At 39.7% G+C, this 27,647-nt stretch overlaps 1 protein-coding gene across 1 annotated transcript in view; it reads left to right on the top strand.

Annotated features, from left to right (window-relative positions):
* The window catches only part of LOC122815622 (deleted in malignant brain tumors 1 protein-like), a 569,610-nt gene that overhangs the window by 497,727 nt on the left and 44,236 nt on the right, over nt 1-27,647 (top strand). Inside the window, exon 11 of the mRNA XM_044088283.1 lies at nt 10,370-10,684. Within this exon, the coding sequence (XP_043944218.1) occupies nt 10,370-10,684 (315 nt within the window). The remainder of the gene's footprint in view (nt 1-10,369; nt 10,685-27,647) is intronic.

The raw sequence follows: 27,647 nt of genomic DNA, 5'->3' as shown, positions 1-27,647 counted from the left end.
GGCTTCTCATACATGTCAAGCAGAGCACCTCACTGACCCACTTCAAGAGAAATATTTTTTTTTATCGAATATCTTTTTATTGAGTTTTTTTATATAGGATGCAAAATAGAAAGAGTAACAGGTCATAAAACATATGAAACAGTTAATGTTATATAGTGCTTAACATTTAGCAAGTTATTTAAAGTAGGTATTACACATTTGTACTACAGAAATACAAACAACCTAAGATTACACTTTGGATTACTATGAAGCTATGCTATGTTATTTCATAGTCAGAACATTGTTATAACAGTTAATTTGTATATTCTTGTTACAAATGAGATTATAACTGAAGGCACAACACCAATCTACCTAATGTTAACAGTCTACTCAACTATACTCTATATACATATGTACAAGAATGTCACCTTATTTAGTGGCATTAGTACAAGAATGTCACCTTAGTTAGTGGTGTTAGTACTCTCAACTCAGAATTGTGTTTGCTATCTAAGTGTAATTAACACTGTTTGCCACTTATAGTAAAATATCAATTAATGCTTTGCAGTAGTTCTGATAATATGTTTGGTTCTTTTGGATTTTTAAATAAAGCTTCTTAGCTAAAATATGTTTTTTGGACATGTTCTTGTATTCTGATCAGGATAGATTGGATCTGTCCAGCCAGTTTTTTGCTATATAAACTTTTAGTAAGGTGCATGGTGTTATTGTTATGTATTTGGAGAAACTATTATTCATACTTTTGAATATATGCATTATTGCTCTCTCCCAGGACAAAGTGAATTTTGAAAAAAAAAACTGATTTCTCTAAAAGAAGTCTTAGTGAGCACCATAGTTTATAAACTGTTTTGCAGCTCTGGAATATGTGGAGGATGTCAGCCTCTTTATTAGGGCAAAAAGGAGAATAGGGTGACTTAGATGGATTGAATTTGTTAAGGTGTAGAGGTGTATGATACGCATTATTGAAGATCATGATCTGGGTGTAAATTAATTTTTTATATGGCATCAGTTTCATAGTATTTCTAATAGCTAATTCCTTCTGATTGTCTGATATGATACTACCTTTTCCTTCCCAGAACTGTGAAAACAGTATTGTATTTTGATATTTAATTTTTACTATTCATTTATATGTATTGGAGATCATTTTCTTTTTGTATAAAAGCAATTTTTGGATTTGTTGTGCTAGTTTGATATCTTGCTCATTTACAATGATATCTTTGGTTCTTCAAGAGAAATCTTGATGAGTGGATGGGTAACAGAAAGTTCACCCCGGGATCACTCCAGTGGCTCTACTTATAGAGGCACTGGGAACTAATGTTGGGTGGCACAATGCCAAGGCACTTCTATGGGCTAGGCTTGTAAAGGCTCCAGGGCCATTAGCCTAGTAAACACCTATGAACCTATGAATGTTCAGAAAATGGAATGTGAGGCAGTATATTCAGGGACAGTTGAAAGTGAAGGGGCACCCCTTGCATGTGACCCAATGCAACAGATCACAGGGGTGTGCAACAATTAAGACAGATCTTTGAATTCACTGTTACTATCAGGTTTCATGCTACAGAAGCACATTTTTGAGCTCTATGTTTTTTTTCTAGTTTTGGAGTGCAATCACAGCTCTCCATGTACTACATACATGCTTATGATCGGGTCTCTGGTCATAACTGACTTATTATGTTTTCAAGACATGAATGCCAAGAAATACACCTTAAGAACAAATTTCAAGAGATGAATACTGATATCCATGTTGGGGGCACATAATAATGGTTATGATCGGTGAGATACAGTGATAATTCTTTGTATTGCATGAAACCTCCATTTGCCACCAATTGCAACTAAAAAAAAAAAAATTAGGAATGAGAAGCAGAAATGAAGGTTCCCGCTAAAGAAAACAAATGTTTTAAAAGTTGCACTTTTTGTTTAATACATTTGCAGAATGAAGTGTTGAACAGCCTTTAAAGATGACAGTAACTTCTGCCACTTTACTTTGCTGATTGGCATTTTAGCATGTCAAGCCCCAGCACAAAACTCGTGCTTATGGGTACATAACCAAAGGTTATTAAGGTTGTAAAAACATTTGTAGTACGTGGAGCACCGTGATTACACTCCAAAATCGGGGGAAAAAAACTGTAAAGTGCTTCTGTAGCATTAGACCCGAATGGAGCAATGCATTCAGAGATGTGCAACAATTGTTAAACATACCCTAACTTCTGTTAAGGTCCAGTCTTCACTCTCAACTGTCCCTGAAGCACTTGCTTCACATTTTAATTTTTTCTACAGAAATATACAGACATCAGTCTGTAAGTAATATATTTAGGTAAGAACAGAATTTAAAAACGCTCCCTTTTTCCTCTAATTATAATTAGTTGTGGTCTATGGGACAGCAGTTGCTGTGTGTTTTACTAGCTTTCAAAGTCAGTAAAACACTTTACACTTTTTTTTCTAACTGATAGTACATGGAGTAGATAAAACTCCATGCACTACAAAAAGTTGTGATCAGGTCTCACAAGTCATTGCAACTTACTATGAGTTCTCAACATGGATGTCAAGACTCACCAGTCAAGCTTTGCTCTTGGGATGAATTTGTTGGCATCCACAACTCAATCACATAATAATATGGCTACAATCAAGAGAGCCAATCATAACCCCCTACGTCATTTCAGACAGGTGCTTACTAAGACTTATAGGTTCATAGGTTCACAGGTTCATACTAGGCTATCTGCCCTAGGGCATTTATAAGCCTAGCCAGAGTGTGTTTGGCTTTCGCCACCCATTTTAAATTAATTTTGCTATGCCCTTTTTCGAGGTTAGTATACTGTGCCTCTGTCTAACAGAGACACGAAAGTGATACCCGGGGTAAACCTACTATCTGCCATCCACTCATCAAGATTCCTCTTGAAGAGAGTCAATGAGGGACTCTGCCTAACCTGGACTGGGATTTTATTCCAGAGTGAAGGGGGAATCTGGGTTATGAATCTGTCCCTCCAGCATGTCCTATTTATTTCAGTGCTGAGGTTCAAGTCTCTCGAGTGCGTAGCTCAATGGGATTTGGATTTTCTGAGGTGCAGCATGTCCATTAATTCCGGGTTGGACTTGACTTTATACATCAGGCACAGATCGCCTCTGAGCAGGCGGTATGCCACTGAGTAGAGCTGGAGTTTCATAAACCGGGCAGCATATGGCATCTGTTTGAGCCCTTTGATCCTCTCGGTGAGGTACTTTTGGGGTCTTTTCAGTTGCTGCAGGTGTCTGGTAAGGTACATCCCAAAAGGGGCATTGTACTCAATTATGGGCCTGATGAGGGATGAGTAAAGAGGCACGATGACCTCCCCCTGATCTAGATGTGAATCCCTTCATGATTAGGTGGGCTATATAAAATGTTTTTCTAACCACTTTGGCCATGTGGTTGTCAAATGAGAGATTGCTATCAACTTGGGTCCCCAGGTCCCTAATTACTACTCCGTACTTAATGGATTACCACCTATGTGGTAATTTGTGGGCACTTTGTTTTTGCCAAAGGGGATGACTATACACTTCTTGGCGTTTAGCTTGAGGCCATGCCTCTGGCACCAGTTGTCTGTATCTATGAGGCCCATTTGGAGAATGCTTGTGTCGGCTGGAGAGTCGTTTATAGTGCCCAGTTTGCAGTCATCTGTGAACTTGGTCAGCCACAGTCCTTCCATGTTGGCCTGTACCTCCGAGAAATATATACCGAACAGGAGAGGTCCCAGGACTGAGCCTTGTGGGATGCCACTTGTAACTGGTTTGGAGTCTGACATGGCTCCAGCAATTCTAACCATGTGGGTTCTGTCCTTGAGCCACTTTGCAACCCATCTGGTGACAGAGGGGTTTATATTTAAGCTGGTGAGTTTATCTATAATGCTCGAGTGGGGTATTGTATCGAAGGCTTTTGTGAGGTCCAGGTAGGCTGTGTGGACCACCTTCCCCTCGTCAATGGCCTTGGTAACTGTTTCAAAGAAATCAACCAGGTTTAAGAGGCAGGATCTGCCCTTAACAAAGCCGAACTGGGTAGGATCCAGTGTCTGTAGGTCCCCAATATCTTTTTTATGAGGTCCATGATGATCCTTTCCATAGCTTTGCAGACCAAGCTAGTCAGGCTTATGGGGCGATAGTTTCCAGGATCCGTTGAGGCACCACCTTTGTGGAGAGGGACCACTGTTGCTGTACGCCACTCTTTGGGTACATATCCTGTGGTAAGGCTGAGATTGAACAGTAGTTTTATGTTTGGGTTTAGCTGTTCTTGGAGTTCATGTAGGACGCAGCCCGGGACACCGTCTGGTCCCATTGATGCTGTGTTTTTTGCTTTGGAGAGGGTGGCTCTTACCTGAGCATCTGGATGTCAGGGGAGCAGCACTCTACTGGGATAGATATTTGCCCTTTTGGAGGGGGGTGGGGAGTTTGCACTGAACCTGTCAGCTAGGATGTTGGCAATGTCTGTGGGTTCGGTGTATTTTTTGTCATTTTGGACCAATTCTGAGCATATCTGGGAATTCCCACCCAGGTTACTAACATAACTAAAGAAAGCCTTGTGATTATCCTTAGTGTCCTGTGCAATTTTTCTCTCAAAGCTGGCCTTAGACGATTTTATGAGTGCCCATAGTTTTTTGCTAACACTGATCAGACATGCCTTCCCTTTTTGGGATTTTGCTCTATCATGTAGTAGCTTCCTCCTTCTATTGTATAGTTTGTTTATGGCTGGGGTCCACCAGACAGGACGTCTGCCTTTGGAGGATTGGGTCTTGGTTTTACTTGGGATTGCATGATCCATGCATTCCTGAAGGTGTTCATAGAATGCGTTTATAAAGGATTCTGCGGTCTGGGCCGTATTTTCCACAGGCCCAGGGGCTTTGAAGGATTCCACCTCAGTTTTGAGGAGTGTGAAATTTGCTTTAGAGAAGTTTTTCACTGTGGTTTTCTGGGCAGGGGGTGGGGTCGGAATGTGAATATCCAGTGAGATTAGTTTATGGTCTGATCTTACTAGTGAGGGATACACTTCTGGTCTGGAGCATAGAGTCCCCATGTTGGTGATGATCAGGTCCAGTATGTTTTCCCCTCTTGTGGGAGTGGTAACAAGTTGTTCCATAGCATTTGAGTTTATAAATTCTAGGAAAATGAGATAGGGTGTTGGAGCTAGAGTAATGCTCCCAGTCTATGTTTGGGTAGTTGAAGTCACGCAATATAATGTTGTTTGGAGAGACCTTCATATTTTCCAGTGTTCTCAGGAAGGCTGAGTGGGGTTCCTGGGTTTGGGATGGTGGTCTGTAGCAGGCTATAAACTGGATGGCAGTTTTACCCACTGTTAGTTGCACATGGATAGTCTCTGATGCTTCGTGCTGTGCCACCAACCTGGAGGTGTGGGTATCTTTGATGAGTATTGATACTCCGCCTCCTTTTCTGGTTCGGTCCAAGTTTTGGGGCCGAAAAGCATGGTATGAGGTATAACCTGGCAGTGTTGGGGTGCTCTCGGGAGCCTTGAACCAGGTTTCTGTTACTGCACAGATATCGATGTTCTCCATGCTAAGGAGAGTTTCGAGTGCATGCATCTTGAGGTTTAGACTTCTGGCATTGAGTAGCATTACTCTTAGTTTCTTATCCCTTGTGATACCTATGAAGGTGGGTTTGTCTTTTGAGCCTTGCCTAAAAAAGGCACTATGGGGGTAGCAAGAGCCTTTGCCAATATCCGAAAGCCCAGGGGTGACAGGTGCAAGCCGTCCCTAGCGAAGCATCATGGCTTGTCGAGCATGTCATCCCAGGCTGACAGGCATTGGATACCCTTTGAATGACACCAATACTTAAGCCAATTGCTGAAAATGATCATCTTGTCTTCATATTGTGGCATCATTCTTGGTGAGGGTAAGATGCTACTCAAGGTCAGGGTCATACCGGCCTGGGCCACATGCTCAGAGAGCTTCTCTATGTCTCTTTTCATGTAGTCCAGGGAGGTACATCTCAGGTCATTCACACCAGCATGGACAATGACGGAGTCATATTTGTACTTGCCTTGGAGTGACCTGAGTGTTTGTGTTATGTGGCGGATCCTAGCGCCCGACAGGCAGCTCACCATGACCTTCTCCTTGTTCAGCCTGGTGAACCGGACGTCAGTGTGCCTGACGATAGAGTCACCTATTACAAGTGTATCAGGTGTGTTTTTTAGCCTTAAGGGCTATGACTGTTCAGCACACTGGCTTTGTGAGCTATGTGTTGCACGTGTTTTGTTTTGGGGTAGCGGTTGCTTGAGTGTCTGCTTTGGAGGTCTCCGCTGCTTAGGCAGATTTTTATTTAGAGCCTCCGAGTATGTTTTTGTGTGTTTATGTGTTTGGTTTTCTGTCGTGGCAGGTCTATGTGAGACTGGAATTGTAGTGAGTGTGATTTCCTTCTCCTGACAGGTTTCGCCAGTACTGAGTTGAGAGAACTTAGCCTCCAGTTTGGCTACATGGTTGCATCTCTCACATGTGTTGGAATTTGTTGGGAGGAGGAGAGGGTTGTCTGTGTACGAGGCAGTTGTAACATTGCCTCAAGATTCCCAGATTCACCAGCTGGACCGGACAGGATATTGGCAACTGACCTTTGGACATGCTAGAATAGTATTGGGAATTCCTTTATAACTGAAAAAAAAGGGCCAATGGGGAACAAGGTACTCAAGGCGAGTTTGTGAGGGTGTAGTGCTTTTAATTTTTTAGTGCTGACTTATATAATTGCTTTAGTGATCAAGTGCCAGGTAACTTAAATGCAATGTGTTACAGGTAACTTAAATGCAAAAATGACAAACAGTAACTTTCTTTCAAGTGAAACAAGGAAATAGGTACAGTAAGCAATGCAGATGTCACTAGGGATCCGCAGAAGCGCTGAAAAGCCACGTTTTAGGTGGAATTAGCATTTCAGGGAAATAACAAGCAAACAAGCATACAAACAAAGCTAGATTCAGCAGGCATGGATCTAGTCTATACTACAGAAAACAAGGTGTACCAATTTCAGTAAGAAACAGTTCAAATATGCAGGCACTATAAGCCTTTAACCAGAAATTCCCAGCTCAGAAGGGCAGAGTCCAGCCTCTCCTCCCACACGAGTGCAGACCACGAGCCTTCTTAATATAAAATAACTGGCCAGAAGCCCAAGTGCTTAAACCAGAACTAATACACTTTTAGAATAACAGACACTGAGCCCTCAATCAGCAGTTCCCAACTTAGAAGGATGTAAGCTACCTGTCCTGCCACCACAGTGCAGGCCACAAACCTTCCTAATGTAAAACAACTGGTCTGAGCCCAAGTGCTTAATCCAAAAGACTTAGAATGATAGCTACACTTTAATCAAGTTACTACCAAGCAGTAATAAATACAATTGAATACTTTAAAGAATGCCTGGATTAGTGCTCAAGTTATACAAACAAAGCTAGATTCAGCAGGCCTGGATCTAGTCTATGCTACAGCAAGCAAGGTGTACCAATTTCAGTAAGAAGCAGTTCAAATATGCAGGCACTATAAGCCTCTAACCAGAAATTCCCAGCTCAAAAGGTCAGAGTCCAGCCTCTCCTCCCACAAGAGTGCAGACCACGAACCTTCTTAATGTAAAATAACTGGCCTGAAGCCCAAGTGCTTAAACCAGAACTAATACACTTTTAGAATAACAGACACTGAGCCCTCAATCAGCAGTTCCCAACTTAAAAGGATGTAGGCTACCTGTTCTGCCACCACAGTGCAGGCCACAAACCTTCCCAATGTAAAATAACTGGTCTGAAGCCCAAGTGCTTAAACTAAAAGGCTTAGAGTGAGTTACACCAAGCAGTAATAAATACAACTGAGTACTTTTAAGATGACGCAAAAGCAAAATAAAGTAGGAAGAAAGTAAGAAACACAAATACAGTAAAAGCAGAATTTTTTTTTTTTTTTTTGAGTGAGCAAATGAGATGGGCCCAGGAGGAGTATCCAAGTGCAAATTTACAAGAGGGGCAGGCAGTTTCAAAGCCACCAAGATTGACACCAACACAAAAACAGGGAGGGTGGGCGAGAACCTACTGACAAACAGAGTCACAGCTTCCAGCTAGATATTCCTCAATGCAACACATGCAATTTACTTTAAATCGTGTATTATTTGATAAAAGTGCAGATAAAAGTTACTTAGCTTCACTTAGGCGTTTAAGTTGATAGCATGCAGGTCTTAACCGGCCAAAGCTCACAGTTTAAACAGAAGGTAATTCACTGTACCACTTGTATAAGACAAAAACTGAATACAATGAAGGAACTATCCCCACTTATCACTGGCTATGCAGGTTTTTAACAAGCCTTAACTGAAAATAAGACAGAAACTGAATACAATGAAGGAAGTACCCCCACCTATCACTGGCTATGCAGGTTTTTAACAAGCCTTAACTGAAAATAAGACAGAAACTGAATACAATGAAGGAAGTACCCCCACCTATCACTGGCTATGCAGGTTTTTAACAAGCCTTAACTGAAAATAAGACAGAAACTGAATACAATGAAGGAACTACACCCACCTATCACTGGCTATGCAGGTTTTTAACAAGCCTTAACTGAAAATAAGACAGAAACTGAATACAATGAAGGAACTACCCCCACCTATCACTGGCTATGCAGGTTTTTAACAAGCCTTAACTGAAAATACCACAGGTACTACTGGCAAACAGAGTCACAGCTTCCAGCTAGATATTCCTCAGTGCAACACAAACAATTTACTTTAAATCGTGTATTATTTGATAAAAGTGCAGATAAAAGTTACTTAGCTTCACTTAGGCGTTCAAGTTGATAGCATACAGGTCTTAACCGGCCAAAGCTCACAGTTTAAACAGAAGGTAATTCACTGTACCACTAGTATAAGAAAAAAACTGAATACAATGAAGGAACTACCCCCACCTATCACTGGCTATGCAGGTTTTTAACAAGCCTTAACTGAAAATAAGACAGAAACTGAATACAATGAAGGAACTACCCCACCTATCACTGGCTATGCAGGTTTTTAACAAGCCTTAACTGAAAATAAGACAGAAACTGAATACAATGAAGGAAGTACCCCCACCTATCACTGGCTATGCAGGTTTTTAACAAGCCTTAACTGAAAATAAGACAGAAACTGAATACAATGAAGGAACTACCCCCACCTATCACTGGCTATGCAGGTTTTTAACAAGCCTTAACTGAAAATACCACAGGTACTACTGGCAAACAGAGTCACAGCTTCCAGCTAGATATTCCTCAATGCAACACAAACAATTTACTTTAAATCGTGTATTATTTGATAAAAGTGCAGATAAAAGTTACTTAGCTTCACTTAGGCGTTCAAGTTGATAGCATGCAGGTCTTAACCGGCCAAAGCTCACAGTTTAAACAGCTCTTAAGTCCTCATTCAATTTTATGAAAAAATAATGTTCTACAGATAATCTCATTCTGTTATAGTCAGGAATCACAAAGTCCTAAAACATTTCTTCCTCAATGTGACATTGACTGCAGAGACAAATGGAGATGAAGATAGAAACCAGAATCAGCCAGCCAAATATAGCCACATTCAGTTTGAATCCTTAGGATCCTTTTTGGTAACAGAAGTCCACTATACTGATAGCAAACTCATGGTCAACACAACATGAGAAAGTACCTCCTACAGAATACTGGGTTAGGAAATACAGTCAAAATTCAAGCAGTCCAGGGAGTTCAAAAAGGCAGGGACAACAACAAAAAATTCACTGTCTTCAGTCACAGGAAAGCAAACTACACATGATCCAATGAGTAAGAAACAATGCATCCACAGGAATCCTTTCAGCATTAATAATTACAGCGGACCTTGTGATAAATAATACAATTTTAGAAGTGGTTAGTTAGATAGTGCCAGAAAAATGCAAAGTCTTTTTTTTTTTTTTTTAAATTGCTAAACGTTAACTTTAGGTTATGATGTACTCATTAAAATGCACTGTCATTTGGATCATTTACTTAATGTTTCACACATGTAGGTAAACCCCTTCACATAATAGGAATTTAGGGAACAATCACCCAGGCAATTTAATTTTTAGTACCTCATCATTTTCTGCATCAGTGAAATACATAATTTTTCCATAATCTCTTTTATAACCATTCATGAGTATCTGCTGCTGTGGAGCTATCTATGTTACTGATAAAGTCAAGTGTTAATTGGTTAAATATCAGCCTATGAATGTTGTACATTAAATATGCAAAACAAATTTCCCATGAATATTTTTATTTTAAAGCAGTATGTTCTGCAGCATACATTTTATATAAGACTTACTGTAATGATGTGCATTACCAAAGAAAAGTTGTCATTGTCATTATTATTATTATTATTATTATTATTATTATTATTATTATTAATTTGTTTATTTTGTTTCTGAAAGGTTACTTTAATGTACGGATTGTGAATGGTACGAACACCTGCTCTGGGAGAGTTGAAGTATATTATAACAATACGTGGAGTCCTGTCTCTGTCGATGGATGGGATATAAATGATGCCAATGTCGTGTGCAGATCACAAGGATGTGGTTTTGCACTAACAGCTGTGACTAACTATAGGTTTGGTGTAACATCTAATTCTACATGGCTTACAAATGCTCAGTGTATAGGAACGGAGTATTCCCTGCATTATTGCTATGCTGAAGTCTTATCATCACACAGCAATCCCACACCTGCTGCGGGAGTTATTTGTTCTACAGGTAAGCCAATTCAAGGGAACTGTAGACTCTGAATGATCTAATCTGTTTAGATTCAATTCTTAACTATGTTTAAGGAAACAGATGTTTTCTAAATTGAAAAAAAAATGGGTTTGATAATATTAAGGGTATATGTCCATTCCACTGTGCATTCAATTTTGGTAACCATGTATAAAAACTAACAGCAGAGTGTTAGCTTTCATTACAAACTCAGAAATACAAGAAGGATTGACAACTGTTTGTCATTTGACTTTGTATAATTCAAACAGTAGTGGGTAAGATTATAACCAGGTCTTCTGACTCAAGTCTGACCATACATGGAAATTCAGAAACTTTCTCTTCTTACAGGATTGAGGATTCTATCAAGTCTGACCATTGCAATTTGACATTCCCCACTCTCATTCAATTCACTCCATGGCTAGGATTCGGAAAAGTTTCTCTAGGAGTGGGAACGCTTACTATGATCACCCCCCCCCCCCCGTAAGTCTTTCCAATTTTCAGACTGCCTTACTGCTGAGGTTTTCTTTTTTAAAGGGTCTCAGTGCAGAGGGTAGTCTTGTGGGCAAAGCTGCATGATAATGCAGAACTCCACAGAAGTGATTAATGTTAATTAGCCATTTTCTCTTTCCAGAAATGCCAACAGCTCCTGATTTATACATTGGAAGAAAAAAATGAACTCCATAAAATCATAGCTGTCACCTACTCCCTCCTATGGAAGTACTCATAGTGCAATTACATTCAAGTAAAGCGATTGAGTGTGGGGTGTGCTATCATGAATGTGTGTGTGTGTGTGTGTGTGTGTGTGTGTGTGTGTGTGTGTGTGTGTGTGTGTGTGTGTGTGTGTGTGTGTGTGTGCTTGTGTGTGCATGTGTGTGCATGTGTGTGTGTGTGTGTGTGCGTGTGTGCGTGTGTGTGCGTGTGTGTGTGTGTGTGTGTGTGTGTGTGTGTGTGTGTGTGTGTGTGTGTGTGTGTGTGTGTGTGTGTGTGTGTCTACTTGGGTATCTGAATGTGTGTGGGAGTATGTGTGTCTGTTGGTGTGAGTATGTTGAGGTGGTACATTTCCTGGGCAGCCACGGAGAACATTACCACCTTCCTGTCTAACAGAGCTATTGTAGGCACTTGTGGTATATTCAGAAACATGATTCCTGTCAAAGCTACCACTGAACTGTATTTACTCACAACCTTAGTAACTGACTGACCTGTGATAGGCAAACGAGGTTAGTAGTGAAACTTTTTTGTTGAATTCCTGGGGTTAGATCATCTGGTCTGCCTATCCTCAGCATATGTTTGTGCATAGCTAATGCATTAATTACTCTTAAGAATATCATCTTTTTTTATCAAAATCTCACTATCGAGGTTCAATGTCATCATGAAAAAATGTGCTTCTCAGGTTTAGACTTTGGTATTATCCACTCCAGCAGCGGGCTGTCAGTGCCTGTTTCCACACTGTGGTATTTTTAACTGTTTTTTTTTCATTCTCTTGCTACTGGACAGACTCCTTCAAATCATATGATTATGTTCTCTTTTTTCTTCTAAGGGTAATATACAACTTTTCTTTACTATTTTGATATAGATTTCTCTTGCAGTCAATGCATAATTGTGTTGGTTTAATTTTAAGCTATATGTTTATGTGTTTTATTTTTCTAGTTTTGCTCCCTTTTGCTGTGACCAACAAGGTACCCCCTTCTGTATGCCCAACTGGCCTGTTTGTTCTTGTTGAAACAAGAGCCCTACAGTCCATTTGTGCCAAATAGGAATGGCAGGTAAGGGGAGGGAGTGATGCCATCAAGGAAATGGGAGTTTGTACTTATGCCCTTCCTCATGCTGTACATTACCAGTAGCACACACACTAGCACACTAAAGTGTAATGGTCCTTAGTGAGGACATGTAGCACGCTGGCAGAAGTGACATAGTACATCAGAGGACTTTGTACTCCTTGCAGCAAGCACTGCGGTGGGTTTGTAGTCTCCATTACTGATTCAACCATGGGAAGTGTGTCTCACATACACACACATCACACTATCCCCCTGAGAGAGTCATTGCCTCAGCATTCCTCTACCACCACCACTCAACACCTCCTCCAGCATCTGAGCCACTATTCATGTCTGGATCACTTGATCATAATCAGGGCTTTATTCTTGTATGTTCATGTAGCTATACTATCTGACCGACCGGTCAGAAATCAGAAAGTGAAATGTTTGTTGTTCCCATCTCAGAAATGCTTTGCTCTTGAATTTTTTGTGACTACCAGTTTACTACAACTTCCCTCAGACAAAAATTGGTTTCAGATTTGAGTCTGGCCCTCCAGTCAATGATATTATAACATAAGACAATTTCAGTTTTAGTACTTGCCTATGATATTTTTCATGTTTTTGTTTTGATGTGAAAAGCTCTAGATTTTTGTTTGCTGTATTAATTTTTTTTTTCTGAGTAAATGCTTTAAGGCTTTTAAAAAAAGTTGGATATAATGGAACTTGCATACATATCCTAATGACAGATTTCTCAGAAGAAAGTCTGAAAATGGTAATCATTAAACTGATGCTGCAGGTATAAGGGTATAAGTCTTTGCCAAATCTGCCCCCCTTCCCACAATGCAACACACATCTCTTACTCTTCATTTCTTTAGTGGACAGCTCCGAGCTGAGGAAAGAAGAAAAGTACTGAGCAAAGGTGAATGTAGAGGGTTGCAGAATAGCTGGAAAGTACATTAGTTAAGATGGATCTCCTTCTTCTATCATTATTGTAAACATGTAACTTTTATAATGTATAAAAACAGGTTCATCATTGGTAACCATTAAGACAGAGTCCCCAGGTAATGCTTCTGGGCGACCACTATCAGTAGAACATACCTCTAATGATAATAGCCTGAAAAAAGAAGACCTGTAGCTGGAAATAATGCCCAGCTTGTAGTGCATTACAAGGGGTTGTGGAAAGAGCCAGATGTAGTTGTTCAAATGTTTCTGGAAAAATAAAAATAAAATATAAATAGCAACTGCCCTCATGGAATGAGCTACTGTCAAAGGAAGTGGCTTGCAGTACTTTTCATGATATAAATCTATTGGATTTTGCACACACTTAGAGTGTACATGGTAAACATAGTGCACAGTATACATATAGCAAAGGATAAATTTAGTTATGTTAATGTAGAATCTACATGTATACTGTGATTACATAAGGCAGTTTGACACAGACAGCTTGTAACCCAGGTGTTAGTCTAACGGGGGTAATAACTACTAAGCACAGTTTAGGACTTCAAATCATTGGAAGTAATGAGTACAAAAGATAAATAGTAAACACCGAAAGGAGGAACTGGATCTCTAATAGAAAGCTTTAGTTGGAAACCACTACACAAGAAAGCCTTAGATCTTTAGTGAAGCAAGAAAGTCTAAATCCAGGGAGAACTAAATTTGCACGTCTGGCCTGCACCAGTGCTATATAGAGAGAAAACAATCCCACTGTAGCACCACAGAGCATGCCAGAAGAGCTGCTCTGCCTTTCTGCTTTTTGTCCTGGAAAAAAAAAAAAAAACAGCAGTGAGAAGAACAAAATATCTGTTCACCAGCTGAAAATAATTGTCCTTTCTTCGTCATGCCCTATAGATATTGTTGAGTTTCAGGACCAAACAGTGCAAAGAATCCATGCATAAGTGCCTTCTTTATGATATCAGCAAAAGATGTAAGATACAGCCTGTAGTGCTGGATCTTGTTGCCCTAGCAACTGCCCATGTGGCACCACATCTAACCAGTATCCTGAGGCTGTTGACAAAGGCACTGAAGCTGGAAGCTTCTGATTTCATTCTAAGAAGTACAATATATATCAAAACAAAAAAGAGAAGCACCCAAAGGACCACAGGATATTTCTTTTAATAAAATAATGAAATAGTACACAGTACATCACTGTTAAGCGCTTTCATCAAAAATTTTGACTTCATCAGAATTTTTGATGAAAGCACTTAACATTGATGTACTGTGTACTATTTTATTAGTTTATTAAAATAAGTATCCTGGGGTCCTTTGGGTGCTTTTCTTTTTTGTTTTGGTTGCTCTTGCACCTACACACCATTTTGCTGTGTTTGTACAATATATATCAGCTTGAGTGGAGATGGTAGACAGTCTTAGCTGCTTTGCCTGTAATAGCATGCACCTACCTCCCCAAAGCTTAGGCAAATTGGCCGGATTCTTGTCAACAGCATTAGGCTTCTAAAACTCCCAACATAACAAAGCAGAATCTAGATAACATAAAGGTATTGCTGCTCAGTGATAGGAACCATGGTAATAATCTCCATTCCGTGCACACACTCCTTACCCTGGAAAACATTGATATAACTACGCACACAGACAACCCTCTCCTCCTACCACAAAACACTAACATATGCAAGAGATGCAATTATAAAGCCAAACTGGAAGCTAAGCTGTCTCCAACCAAGACTGGAACAGACAGTCAAGAGGAGAAGGTTAACACTTGCACCACAACTCCAGCTGCACACAGACCTACTAAACCAGCACTGGCAAAAAATACACATAAATACACAAAATCATACTCGGAGGCTCTAAATAAACATCTGCAAAAGCATCAGAAACCACCAAAGCAGACACACAAACATCCTGCACTTCCCGTCACAAACCAGACAACATATAAAACACAAAATCAGTGTGCCACACAATCACAGCCCTTAAGGCGAAATAACATACCTACCACACTAGTAATAGGTGACTATATAGTCAGGCACACTGACGTCCCACTTACTAGGCTGGACAAGCAGAAGGTTACTGTTAGTTGCTTGTTGGGAGCCAGAATCCACCACATAACACATAACACATAACACAAGCACTCAGGTCCCTCCAGAACAAGTACAAATATGACTCTGTTATTGTTCATGTTGGTGTGAACGGCCTGAGACGTACCTCCCTGGACTACATGAAAAGAGACATGGAAGAGATCTCTGATCATGTAGCCCAGGCTGGTATGACCCTGACCCTAAGTAGCATCCTGCCCTCACCAAGAATGATATCTCATCAACTCAAATGCCCTGGATCAGCTGGTAAACTCCCCTACCAGAGGTGAAAACATATTGGACCTGGTCATCACCAACATGGGCGACAGGTGTTCCACACCGGAGGTCAACCCGTCACTGATTTGATCAGACCATAAACTAAACACTCTGGATGTCCACACCCCACCACCACCCCCAACTAAGGAAACCACAGTAAAAAAATGTTCTAAAGCAAACTTCACCTTACTTAAGACAGAGGTGGTAAGTTTCACAGCTCCCACGCTAAAGGATAACACTGCCCAAGATGCAGAAACCTTTACAAATGCACTCTATGAGCACCTACAAGGATGCATGGATCATGCCATCCCTAGCAAAACCAAGACTCACTCATCTCAGAGAAGGAAACCAGTTTGGTGGACCCCTGCAATAAACAGGATATACAATAGAAGGACGAAACTAGTTCAGAAAAAAAGAAAATCCCAAGAAGGAAAAACATCCCTGATCAGTATCAGTAAGAAACTGAGGTCCCTCATGAAATCATCCAAGGCTAATTTTAAAAGAAAAATAGCCAAGGATTCAAAAGACAACCACAAAGCCTTCTTTAGCTATGTTAATAATCTAAGTGGCAACTCGCAGATATGCACTGAACTAGTGCAACATAGCACAAAATATACTGAACCTACTGATATTGCCAACATCCTGGCAGATAGGTTCAGTGCAAACTTCACCCCCCTCTCACCTCCAAAAGGGTCCACAACAATACCGAAAAGTGTAGTGTCCCAAAAATCACAGACGCACGGGTGAAAACAGCCCTTTCAAAAGCCAAAAACACAGTGTCAATGGGACCAGATGGTGTCACAGGCTGTGTCTTGCACGAACTACAAAACAAACTAACCCCCCACCTAAACACGCTGTTCAACCTCAGCCTCTCCACAGGCTATGTGCCCATAGAATGGTGCACAGTAACAGTTATTCCTCTCCACAAAGAAGGGGCCACAACTGACCCTAGTAACTATCGCCCCATAAGCCTGACTAGCCTGATCTGCAAGGCTATGGAGCGCATCATTATGGAACTCATTAACAAAGACATTGGGAACCTCCAAACACTTGACTCGACCCAGTTTGGCTTTGTTAAGGGCAGATCATGCCTCCTAAACCTGATTGACTTCTTCGAGGCAGTCAACAAGGCCATAGACAAGTGAAAGGTGGTTCACACAGCCTACCTTGACCTTGCCAAGGCTTTTGACACCATTCCCCACTAAGGTATTACAGAAAAGCTCACCAGCCTGAACATAAACCTCTACGTCATGAGATGGGTTGCCAAACTGCTTACAGACAGATCTCACAAGGTAACAATAGTGGGCTCCAGGTCCGGCTCTAAACCAGTCATAAGTGGTGTCCCACAAGGCTCGGTCCTGGGACCCCTGCTGTTCGGCATATGCTTCTCAGAAGTACAGGTAAACACAGAAGGACTATGGCTAACCAAGTTCGCCGATGACTGCAAACTGGGAGCCATAATTGACTCTCAGGCTGACACAGGCATCCTCCAAAAGGGCCTTACTAATACGGACACCTGGTGTCAAAGTCATGGCCTCAAGCTAAATGCCAAAAAATGCATAGTCATCCCATTCGGGAAAAACAAAACACCCACGGATTACCACATAGGTGTCAGCCCCCTTAATACAGAAGAGGTAATAAGAGATCTGGGGACCCAGGTAGATAGTAATCTCTCCTTTGACAATCATATTGCCAAAGTAGTTAGGATATCCTTCTATGTGGCCCATCTAATTACTAAAGGGTTCGCATCTAGAAATAAAGAGGTTATAGTGTCCCTCTACTCATCACTCATTAGACCCATCATAGAGTACAATGCTCCATTTGGGAGGTACCTCACAAGACACTTCCAACAGCTGGAAAGACCACAAAAGTACCACACCAAGAGGATTACTGGTCTCAAACATATGTCCTATGCAACCCGATTGAAAAAATCCCGGCTGTATTCAGTGGCATATCGCTTACTTAGAGATGATCTCTGCCTGACTTAAAAAGCCATGTCCAACTCAGAATTGATGGACATGCTCTACTTAAAGAAATCCAAGTCACTGTGAGCCACATGCTCTAGTGAGCTAAACCTCGCCACAACAATAAATAGAACATGCTGGAGGGATAGATTCCTGTCACAGAGACTCCCCATGCTTTGGAACAAAATACCAAATTACATCAGGCAGAGCCCCTCACTAACACTCTTCAAGAGGAACCTTGATGAGTGGATGGGTAACAGAAAATACACCCCTGGGATCACTTCATTGGCTCTGCTTGACAGAGGATCAGTTAATTAATCAATGGGGCGGTGAAAGCCGACACACTCTGGCTAGGTTTGTAAATGCCCTTGGGCAGATAGCCTTGTACCTACCTATGAACCTATATGTATTGTCACAGAGATCTGTTTTAAGGCCAATGAGAGCACTCCATCACTGCAAGGTTTCAATACAAAGCACACATTTAGGTACACATAATTACATCATTAGATGAAGACAATAAAAGTGAAATTGTTACCATATTCTAAAAAAAAATCTCCAGGCATGTCAGACAAGAAAACAGTCTGTAGCCTCTACATGTTCACTATATTGTTAACAAAATCCCTCATAATATCAAAGTTAATCATAGGACCCCCCTCTATGTCTTCCTCTGCCCATGCTTTCTACCTAAGCAGTATGGCATTCCTATGCATTAAGCTAAACACCATTCCCTAGGAGACATCAACTACTGCCTCAACTGATTATAAGACTTATACATTCACAAACATGTATGACAAAAATATTTTTACTTCATCAATACAAACTCTCTGGGTAAGTTAGTCCACACCCCCAACCACACTGGGGTCAAACATTTGGACTTGGTTCTTACCAGTATTGGGCATCTTTGTTCCCCACCACTTGTAACTTCTTTCCTGCCAAATTAGATGACAAATTAGTCATATTAAACTTAAAACCAAAGCTGGAAGAATCTTCCAATACATCAATATTCAGAGATACTGTAATTGCCAATGCTAATTTAATAAAACTGAGTGATGACCTGCCTAAGTGCAAAAGCCCCATTTACCTTGTTTGCCCCACTGCTTATACAGACTTCTTTACCAACAAATTTTATGCACATGTATATGTCTGCATCGAAACATCTGTCCCCAAAAGTGAAAAAAAAAATTTAAACCAAAGGTAATATAAACAGGTTCTATAACAAAAGGAACAAAATCATTGCATGTAAAAATAAATTGAAATCTCTAGATGCTAATAATGCCCTTACTAAAGTTATTATGAACCAGCAGACTCTGATTAAATCAAACAAAGCCAGATAAGAGGAAAAATAGCTAAAACTGCTGAAATGCGGACTGCACACAATGAGAGAATGCTTATAAAAACACAACTTTAATGTTGCGAAGCCAAGTACAAGTAATGATAAAATCCAAATAGTAGTGAGCGCTTTCGGCAAGTTAAAATAAGTCGCCTTCAAAAATAGCTACCCAGATGAGGAACATCCATACAGAGTTCATTGACTATGTTACAAACCTCAGAAATAATGCCCAGCATTGCAAAGAGCTAATAGTAAAGGCTATCACGTACTTGAACCAAGAAGGCATAACTAATCGACTAGCCAAAATTTAGTTTAACCTTCATCCCCTTTCCCTGGTATGGTCTCAGGTAATATACTTGCATCTGCATCCCTCCTCAAATCTCCCAAGAACTATTTCTCAAGGTGCTATCCATGTCAATAAAAACAACTTCTATTGGGAAGGATTAAACACTTGTTTGCAAAGCAACCTTGTTAGCTAAGTTTCAGAAAATCAACTAAAAAATCGTTCACTTCCCTAAAATAAGGAATATGCAACTTCCATTGCATACTAATGCTATCAACCTGGGTGTCCAAATTGCTCACATCTGATTGTACACTTATGACTTTGTTATTAATGTGATAATATGAGGGGAAGACACTCTCCACAAAGGGGATGATGATGCATTTTTTGGCATTCAGCTTGAGGCCATGTTTCTGGCACCAGCCATTTGTTTGGGTGAGACCCTGTTAGAGGACATCTACATTATTCTTGAAATTGATAACCAACCCAGCTTGCAATCATCTGAAAATTTGGTCAGCCATAGCCCACTGGTTTTGGCCTGCACCTCAAAGAAGTATATCCTGAATAACAAAGGCACCAGGTCTGATCCCTGGGGTATGCCACTCATTACAGGTCTACTGCTTGAGGTGGCTCCCCCTATTTTGATTAGGTGGGTTCTATCAGTGAGCCAGTTTGCTATCCATCTGGTAACATATGGATTGATGCCTAATTGAGAGAGTTTATCTATTACACCTGAGTGGGAAATGGGTTTATATCATATCATCGAAAGATCAGAATTTTGAATCACATAACATTGAACTTAATACATCGAAAAGGAAAACATCTTTAATATATATTGAAACTTCACCTCCTTTGGCTTTGCTGCCCATGGTTTGGGGTCTGAATGTATGATAGGATGAGTAACCAGGTAAGGCTAGGGTTACCTGGTTACTCATCCTATCATACATTCAGACCCCAATCTGTGGGCAGTAAAGCCAAAGGAGGAGGAGTTTCAATATACATTAAAGACATACACACCTCCAGGCTGGTCAAACAGTATGACGCACAGGAGACACTCCAGGTGCAGTTAACCATTGACAAGACCCCTATTCATATCATAGCTAGCTACCGGTCCTCAAATCTGACTAAAGAAGCCCAATCCGCCGATTTGGACCTGTTCAAATCTATCAAGATTCAATCCTTTACCTTGATCCTGGGTGACTTTAACTTCCCAAACATAGATTGGAAGAACTACTCATGCCAGAACCAAATGCCAAGAGATGCCTTGATTTTGCAAATGGAATTGCCTTGGAACACCTAGTTGATATCTACACAAGAGGTGATAATATCTTGGACTTGGTATTAACCAACATGAGTAACCACTGCAGCATCCATACAGTATCATCCTCCCTGGTAAGATCCAACCACAAAGCGGTCACTTTCAAGGTCACCATCTCTGCCAACCCCCTCTAGCTAGGCTCAGAAATAAAAAACCCTCCAAAGCTGATTACAGCCTCCTGAGGGATAGTGTAAACAGCTTCATAGCTACCTCCCCCTCTGTAGGAACTGGCACCAATATCCAAAACTACAACAAAGCACTATACAAGTATTTACACTGGATATAAAAAGTTTACACACCCCTGTTAAAATGCCAGGTTTTTGTGATATAAAAAAAATGATACCACAATAAATCAAAACTTTTCCCACCTTTAATGTGACCTATTGTTGTATCTTTTGGCTTTTCCCAGTTTGGGGTCGCCACAGCAGAACTCCAGTCCGCTAATGATTGGCAGTAGATTTTTACATACTGAGTTGCCAGCCCTGACGTATAACCTTCAACAAAGGTATGCCTATTCATGCATGTCTCCACACAGAAGATGCTTTCGCTGAGAATCGAACAGGACAACGTCTTATTGTGAGGCGACAACGCTACAGCAGCACCACCACCGCGGTTCTTTAATGTGACCTATAACCTGTACAATTCAATTGAAAAACAGACAAATCGGTTGGGGAAAAATATAAAAAGTAAGAAACGTACAATAAGCTGGTTGCATAAGTGTGCCCCTTAAACTAATACTCTGTTGAAGCACCTTTTGATTTAATTACAGCATTCAGTCTTCTTGGCTAGGAGTCTATCAGCATGGCACATCTTGACTTGGCAATATTTGCCCACTCTTCCTTGCAAAAGCACTCCACATCTTTCAGATTGTGAGGGCATCTCTTGTGCACAGCCCTGTTCAGGTCACCCCAGAGATTTTCTATTGGATTTGGCTCGGGGCTCTGGCTGGGCCATTCAAAAACTTTATTTTTTTTGGGTGAAGCCATTCTTTTGTTGATATAGATGTATGCTTGGGGTCATTGCCATGTTGGAAGGTGAAACTCCTTTTCATATTCAGCTTTCTAGCAGATGCCTGAAGGTTTTGGGCCAAAAGCCACTGGTATTTGGAACTGTTCATAATTCCCTCTACCTTGACTAAAGCCCCAGTTCCAGCTGAAGAAAAGCAACCCCAAAGCATGATACTGCCACCACCATGCTTCACCATGGGGATGGTGTTATGTTTGGTGATGCAAAGTGTTGTTTTTGCACCAAACTTACCTTTTGGAGTTGTGGCCAAAAAGTTCAACCTTGGTCTCATCAGACCATAACACATTTTCCCACATGCTTTTGGGAGACTTGTATTGTTTTGCAAATTTTAGCCAGGCCTGGATGTTTTTCTGGTTAAGAAAAGGCTTCTGTCTTGCAACCCTACCCTATAGTCCAGATATATGGAGAATATGGGAGATTGTTGTTACATGTAGTACACAACCAGTACTTGCCAGAAAATGAAGAAAAAACAAACACTAAACCAATGTGGTAAAAAAATAACTTGGTAAAAAAATAAAAAGCGGTGAAAACAATGGATGAAAACAGCCTTTTATTACGTGTAAAGTGCTTTTCTTTTATGTATAGTACCAAACTTCATCAGACAGTATTAAAAAACAACATACCTTCATTAATAAACTTCAAATATACTGCCCCATCCCCTTAAAGCAGGAAATGGCATAAATTAACTCGAAAAAAATGTATATATAAACATCATAAAAACATATTCACATCTGAAGAAATATACATATAAATATCTTTCTTATTATGACATAAAGAAAAAACATGTATTCACATAAAAAAATCAAATGAAAAAAAGTGTGATTCCCATCAAAAAAATAATAAAAATAAACAATCTAAATGCTTAACATTAAAGCATGCAGCAGCTACTAATTATAAAAACACACACAATAAAGTTTATTGACTGCCATTACTGACCATAATCTAGCCAAAGAACTGTTTTTTTACTAACTATCGTTGTAATATAGTACGTAAAATCATGCGCTCTATTATACCAAACCATGAATTGTACTGGATGATGAACCGAAAAATGAACATACAAGCCTATCCAAATCCATTCAAAAATGAAAAAAAGATGACATTATTACTCAAAAAAGCACTATCTGACCAATGCTTTTAATCTAAGCACATTGTGGATTGTACCATAGTCACTTAGCCCTGGCCATACATATGACTATAAAGACAACTGCCAAATTAATTCAGCCTTTTCAAGCTGAAGTGCCCACTGACCACCCCATATCTTGGTCATTGATTTGTTGAATAACACTAAATGGAAACTGATGCTCATTGTGTTTATGTATATGCTAAGCCAGCGCATTTGTGAGTATACCCTTCCTTATGGCATACAAATGCTCTTAAACCCTTTCTTTAGGACTTCTAGTCATGTTTCCTATATAATACGCTGGACAGTTCCTACACATCACCATATAGACCACCTCTTTGTATTACAATTAAACCTCCCATATATACCATTTTTTTTTCCTTTTATCTTAAACCATTGACCTTGAGACATGCAATTACAATAATTGCACATACCACATTTTTTTCATACCCATATTACTATTTGTTCTGTGATTCTTACAACTCTCAATTAAACTCTTCAAATGTTTGCCTCTCCTTGCTACCATTTTTAGTCCTTCACCCAGTTTATTCCTGACTGTGATATCATCATCTATTACCGTCCAATTCCTTAATATGATAGCCTTTATTTCATAGAAATGGGTACTGAAAGCTGAGATAAATGTGACAGAACAATGATAATGGTTATCCTTGTGCTGCACCCCTGACTCTCTTGTATGATAATTAAGGATAGGAATGAAATATCCATTACATCTTTTTGTCTTCTCCTCCCCATACAATGCATAAAGCATATGATTCAGATATCCCCTCATTTTGATAAGCTGCTCACATTCCATTTCAAAATCAGCGTCCAGGCTCACTATCCTTGTGGCCTGGACCAAATGACCTTTAACTACTGCTTTTTTATTTGTATTGGGGTGACAACTTATGAAATGCAAAAACAAGTTGGAATAGGTGGATGTTCTATGTATCTTCATCTTATATCTTTTATTCGGCCTATCCTTACTTAAATTAACATCTAAATAGTTGATCTCTTAAACATTACTTTCATATGTAAATTTTAAATAACCTGTGGTGCCATTGATATACTCCACAAATTGATATAAAATATGCACATTACCTTTCCATAAGATGAAAATATCATCAAGGTAACACAGATATAAATCTATATGCTCCCCATAATGACCGCTCAACACATACTGCTTCTCCCATACTGCCATCACCAAATTGGCAAATATAGTTCCACAATGTGAACCCGTGGCACCTCCCACCTCTTGGAGATAGTAAGTGCTATCAAACCTAATATAATTATTTTTAAGTACTATATCAAAAAGGTCAGCATACAAATTGACATCACGTTGGTGGCACACCCTGCTCATGAAGGTACCGCTCTATTGCCTGTATATCGTCTTGTTGTGGAATAACCGTAAATAAGTATTTTATGTCCACAGTTAAAAATATGACCTCAAAATATATACTATTATTTATTAATTCCAAAAAGTGCCATGAGTCTCTGCAAATTTGGGGTTGATTTTCCAAATATCTCTTTAACCAACTATCCAAAAACTTGGTACAGCCATAGGTGATGGAATTACGCCCATCAACTATGGGACATAAGGGAGGGTTATCTACATCCTTATGTATTTTGAGCGCACCAAAAATGTGGGGGGGGGGATAGTGGGAGAAATCATATGCAAATAACTGTAGGTGTTTATGTCTATCCTGTTCTCCAAAAATATATCATTCAACATCATATTAATTCTTTTATATGCCATATTCAACTCATTTTTACTAAATTCTTCATATGTATCTGTGGTTAATATCACATTAACCCTAGTATTATAATAAAAAACATCCATTACTACTAATCCCCCTCCCTTATCCGGCTTCATAATTCTAACATTTTGTTGCATTAAAAATGCCAACTTATCCCTCTCATTACTTGTCAAATTATCCTTTTGCCATTTGTTATTCTTATTAAGTGAATATCTGATATCCAATTCAGATTTTTTTTCATATAATGCTAAAACTGGGCTTAAAGGGGATTAAATCTACTACTGATATGCAAATCATTATTTAAATTACCAAGATTGTGTACCTCCCAAACAAAACCTTGACATTCAACTTTCATAAAAATTTGTTTAAGTCAATTAACACATCAGCAAATTTAGGGGTATTTGTCAGAACAAATGCAAGCCCCTTACTCAGTAAATTCACCATATCCTCATTAATGTTTGTGTCAGAAAAACTGTACACTTTAAATCTTTATCTGTATTGACTACGATTACTGGCTTGACATTATTATTAAACATGGAATTACCAGCATCATCAACTACAATATTATGAATGTTATCAAAAATGTCTACCACATCAGGATTTTCATTCACTTGAACTAAAGTCAATGAGTGAATCTGCCCCATCCTCAATAACCTCCCCTCCTCTGATTTCTCCTGGATGGGATGTAAAAATCCTGGTTATTGGACCAATTGAGGTTAATTATTGGCATTATTATTGTCACGGTTTCTGATCCTTTCAGATCTTCTCAATGGTGGATAATTCTGTTCATACACATTGGACCCAACCTCTTGTTGGTTACCCTGCAAGTCATGGACCCATATGTCCAATTCTTGTTCCTTTTGTCCATCATTGCTAACCATTTGGCCAGTGACCATGGATCCACTATTACCCACCTTAGGTGGTTTAGGGTAAGACTGGCCTGTGCTGTATTGCTCCTTGTCTGTAGTCAATTTTTCATGCGTTTTCTGTTTTAAGTCATATAACATTTTTTCTGTTCTGCCATAGATGTGCTGATGTTCATATTTATATCTTTCATACTCGTTATCAATTTGCAGTTGTGCTTCAAGTTCATTACATTCCCCTGAAAGCCCATCTACTTCTTGGCTATTATATTTAATGAGCAACTCCAGTAACTCAAACCCATGACAGTCAAACATGAGTATGAGGTCATTGTACAAGGGAGGATTTACCACTAACCCAGCAGGATAGCGCCATGTCCGTAGGCCCTTAGGGACTACCCTATTGCTGATACATTCCTTTAAATAAACATTCTCAAGCTGTAATTTTTTTTAGCTTGAGTAACTTGCCATCGAGCTGGTTGAGTAGGCCTTTTATGTTACTACTCCCTTCATCACCATTAGCCTGGCTGATCATTGTAACACAATCATTAATAAGCCACTCATCAAGTGGTGGCGGTTTCACGAAGAACCACCTGCACCTGTGGCCGCATGACCTTGCACAAAACTACATGCTGCCCCAACATTATTCTGATAATTATGCAAAGCACTTGAATTATTTCTTTGATTTTGTACTGCACTGTGCTCATTATTGAAGGGGTGTGAAATCATACCTGGTGGATTGCTAACACTAGAACGATGATGTCCTGATTGCTGATGCCCCTCCACGATATTATCACACCCGTTTTCATGCTCTCCTCCATGCATTTGGCTGGAAACATTCCCCTCAAGATTATGTGAGCCCAGACTACACTGCTGGCCTAAACACTCACTACCATTCATATGCGTAAGCTGATTCGACTGCTGCTCCTGCCCTGGAAAGGATAAAGTCCAACTCTGTGGCTGTAGCGGTTGCTCCTTTGCAATATGGAAGGCTCCTGTGCTCCATTGCTGTGAACACATAAAATCCTGCAGCTCCTTCAGTGTTGCTGTAGGTCTCTTGGCAACCGCTCTGACCAGTTTTTGTCTTGTCTTTTCATCAGTTTTGGTGGGACGTCCAGTTCTTTGCAACGTCACTGTTGTCCCATATTTTCTCCACTTTTTGATGACTGTCTTCACTGTGTTCCATAGTATATCCAATGTTGTGGAAATTCTTTTGTACCCTTCTCCTGACTGATACCTATCAACAATGAGATCCCTTTGATGCTTTGTAAGCTCTCTGCGAGCCATGGCTTTTGCTGTAACAGGTAACTGAGTAAATGTCAGGAAAATCCTACTAGGACAGCAGAGTTTTATTTGGGGTTAATCAGAGTCTCTTTAATTGATGGCAAGTGTGTACCCAAGAAGACTGAATGTTGTAATTAAATCAAAAAGTGCTTCAACAAATTATTAGTTTAAGGGTGTGCACATACAACAAAGTATTAGTTTAAGGGTGTGCACACTTATGCAACCAGCATATTGTAAGTTTTTTATTTTTTATATTTTTCCCTATCAGATTTCCTTGTTTTTCAGTTGAATTGTACAGGTTATTGATCACATGAAAGGTGGGAAAAGTTTTGAAATAATTTATTGTGGTCTCATTTTTTTATATCACAAAAACCTGGCATTTTAACAGGGGTCTGTAAACTTTTTACTTGGTGTTGTTATAGATAACAACATAAAATTGCAAAGGTTAACAAATGCAAAATAAAATAAATAAGTAGAATCTTTGTCAAACTTTGCAATTTTATTATATCAAATGTTGAGTTTTCCTAAGTCTGATTTATTTATGTTCATGAGAATGGGTGAAGCGCAGAGGAGGGTAGAGACAACATGGGTTCTTGCAATGGTGATCTTTGTGTTGTTAGTTAGAAACTGTTTATTTTTATGTAGGGTACCAAGTTTTTTGTGTACTTTCTTTATTGTCTGGGTTATATGTATGTCAAATTGTATGTTGTTATCTATAACAACCCCAAGTAATTTGGTTTGGGATACTGGTGAAATAGTCGTTATGTTTGTTAATGCGATAATGAGCTATTGAATGAATGGGGTCTCTGGCTCTCATGGGATAAAAAAGCATGACCTTAGTTTGTTAAGTTTGAGAATAAGCTGTGATAGGCAGGACTTCACTGCAGTGAATGACTGCTGTTATTTGTTGAAGTTGTTGAAGTGATGGAACAGCGCATTTCAAAGTTGAATCGTCTGCGTACTGGACAAGGTTGCCATGT

The sequence above is a fragment of the Protopterus annectens genome, chromosome 1.part1 (genome assembly GCF_019279795.1).
Source record: "Protopterus annectens isolate FY-2018-M chromosome 1.part1, PAN1.0, whole genome shotgun sequence".
NCBI classification, from domain to species: Eukaryota; Metazoa; Chordata; order Ceratodontiformes; family Protopteridae; genus Protopterus; species Protopterus annectens.
The sequence above is the reverse complement of the archived record's forward strand: the minus strand, read 5'-3'. Positions and strand labels throughout refer to the sequence as shown.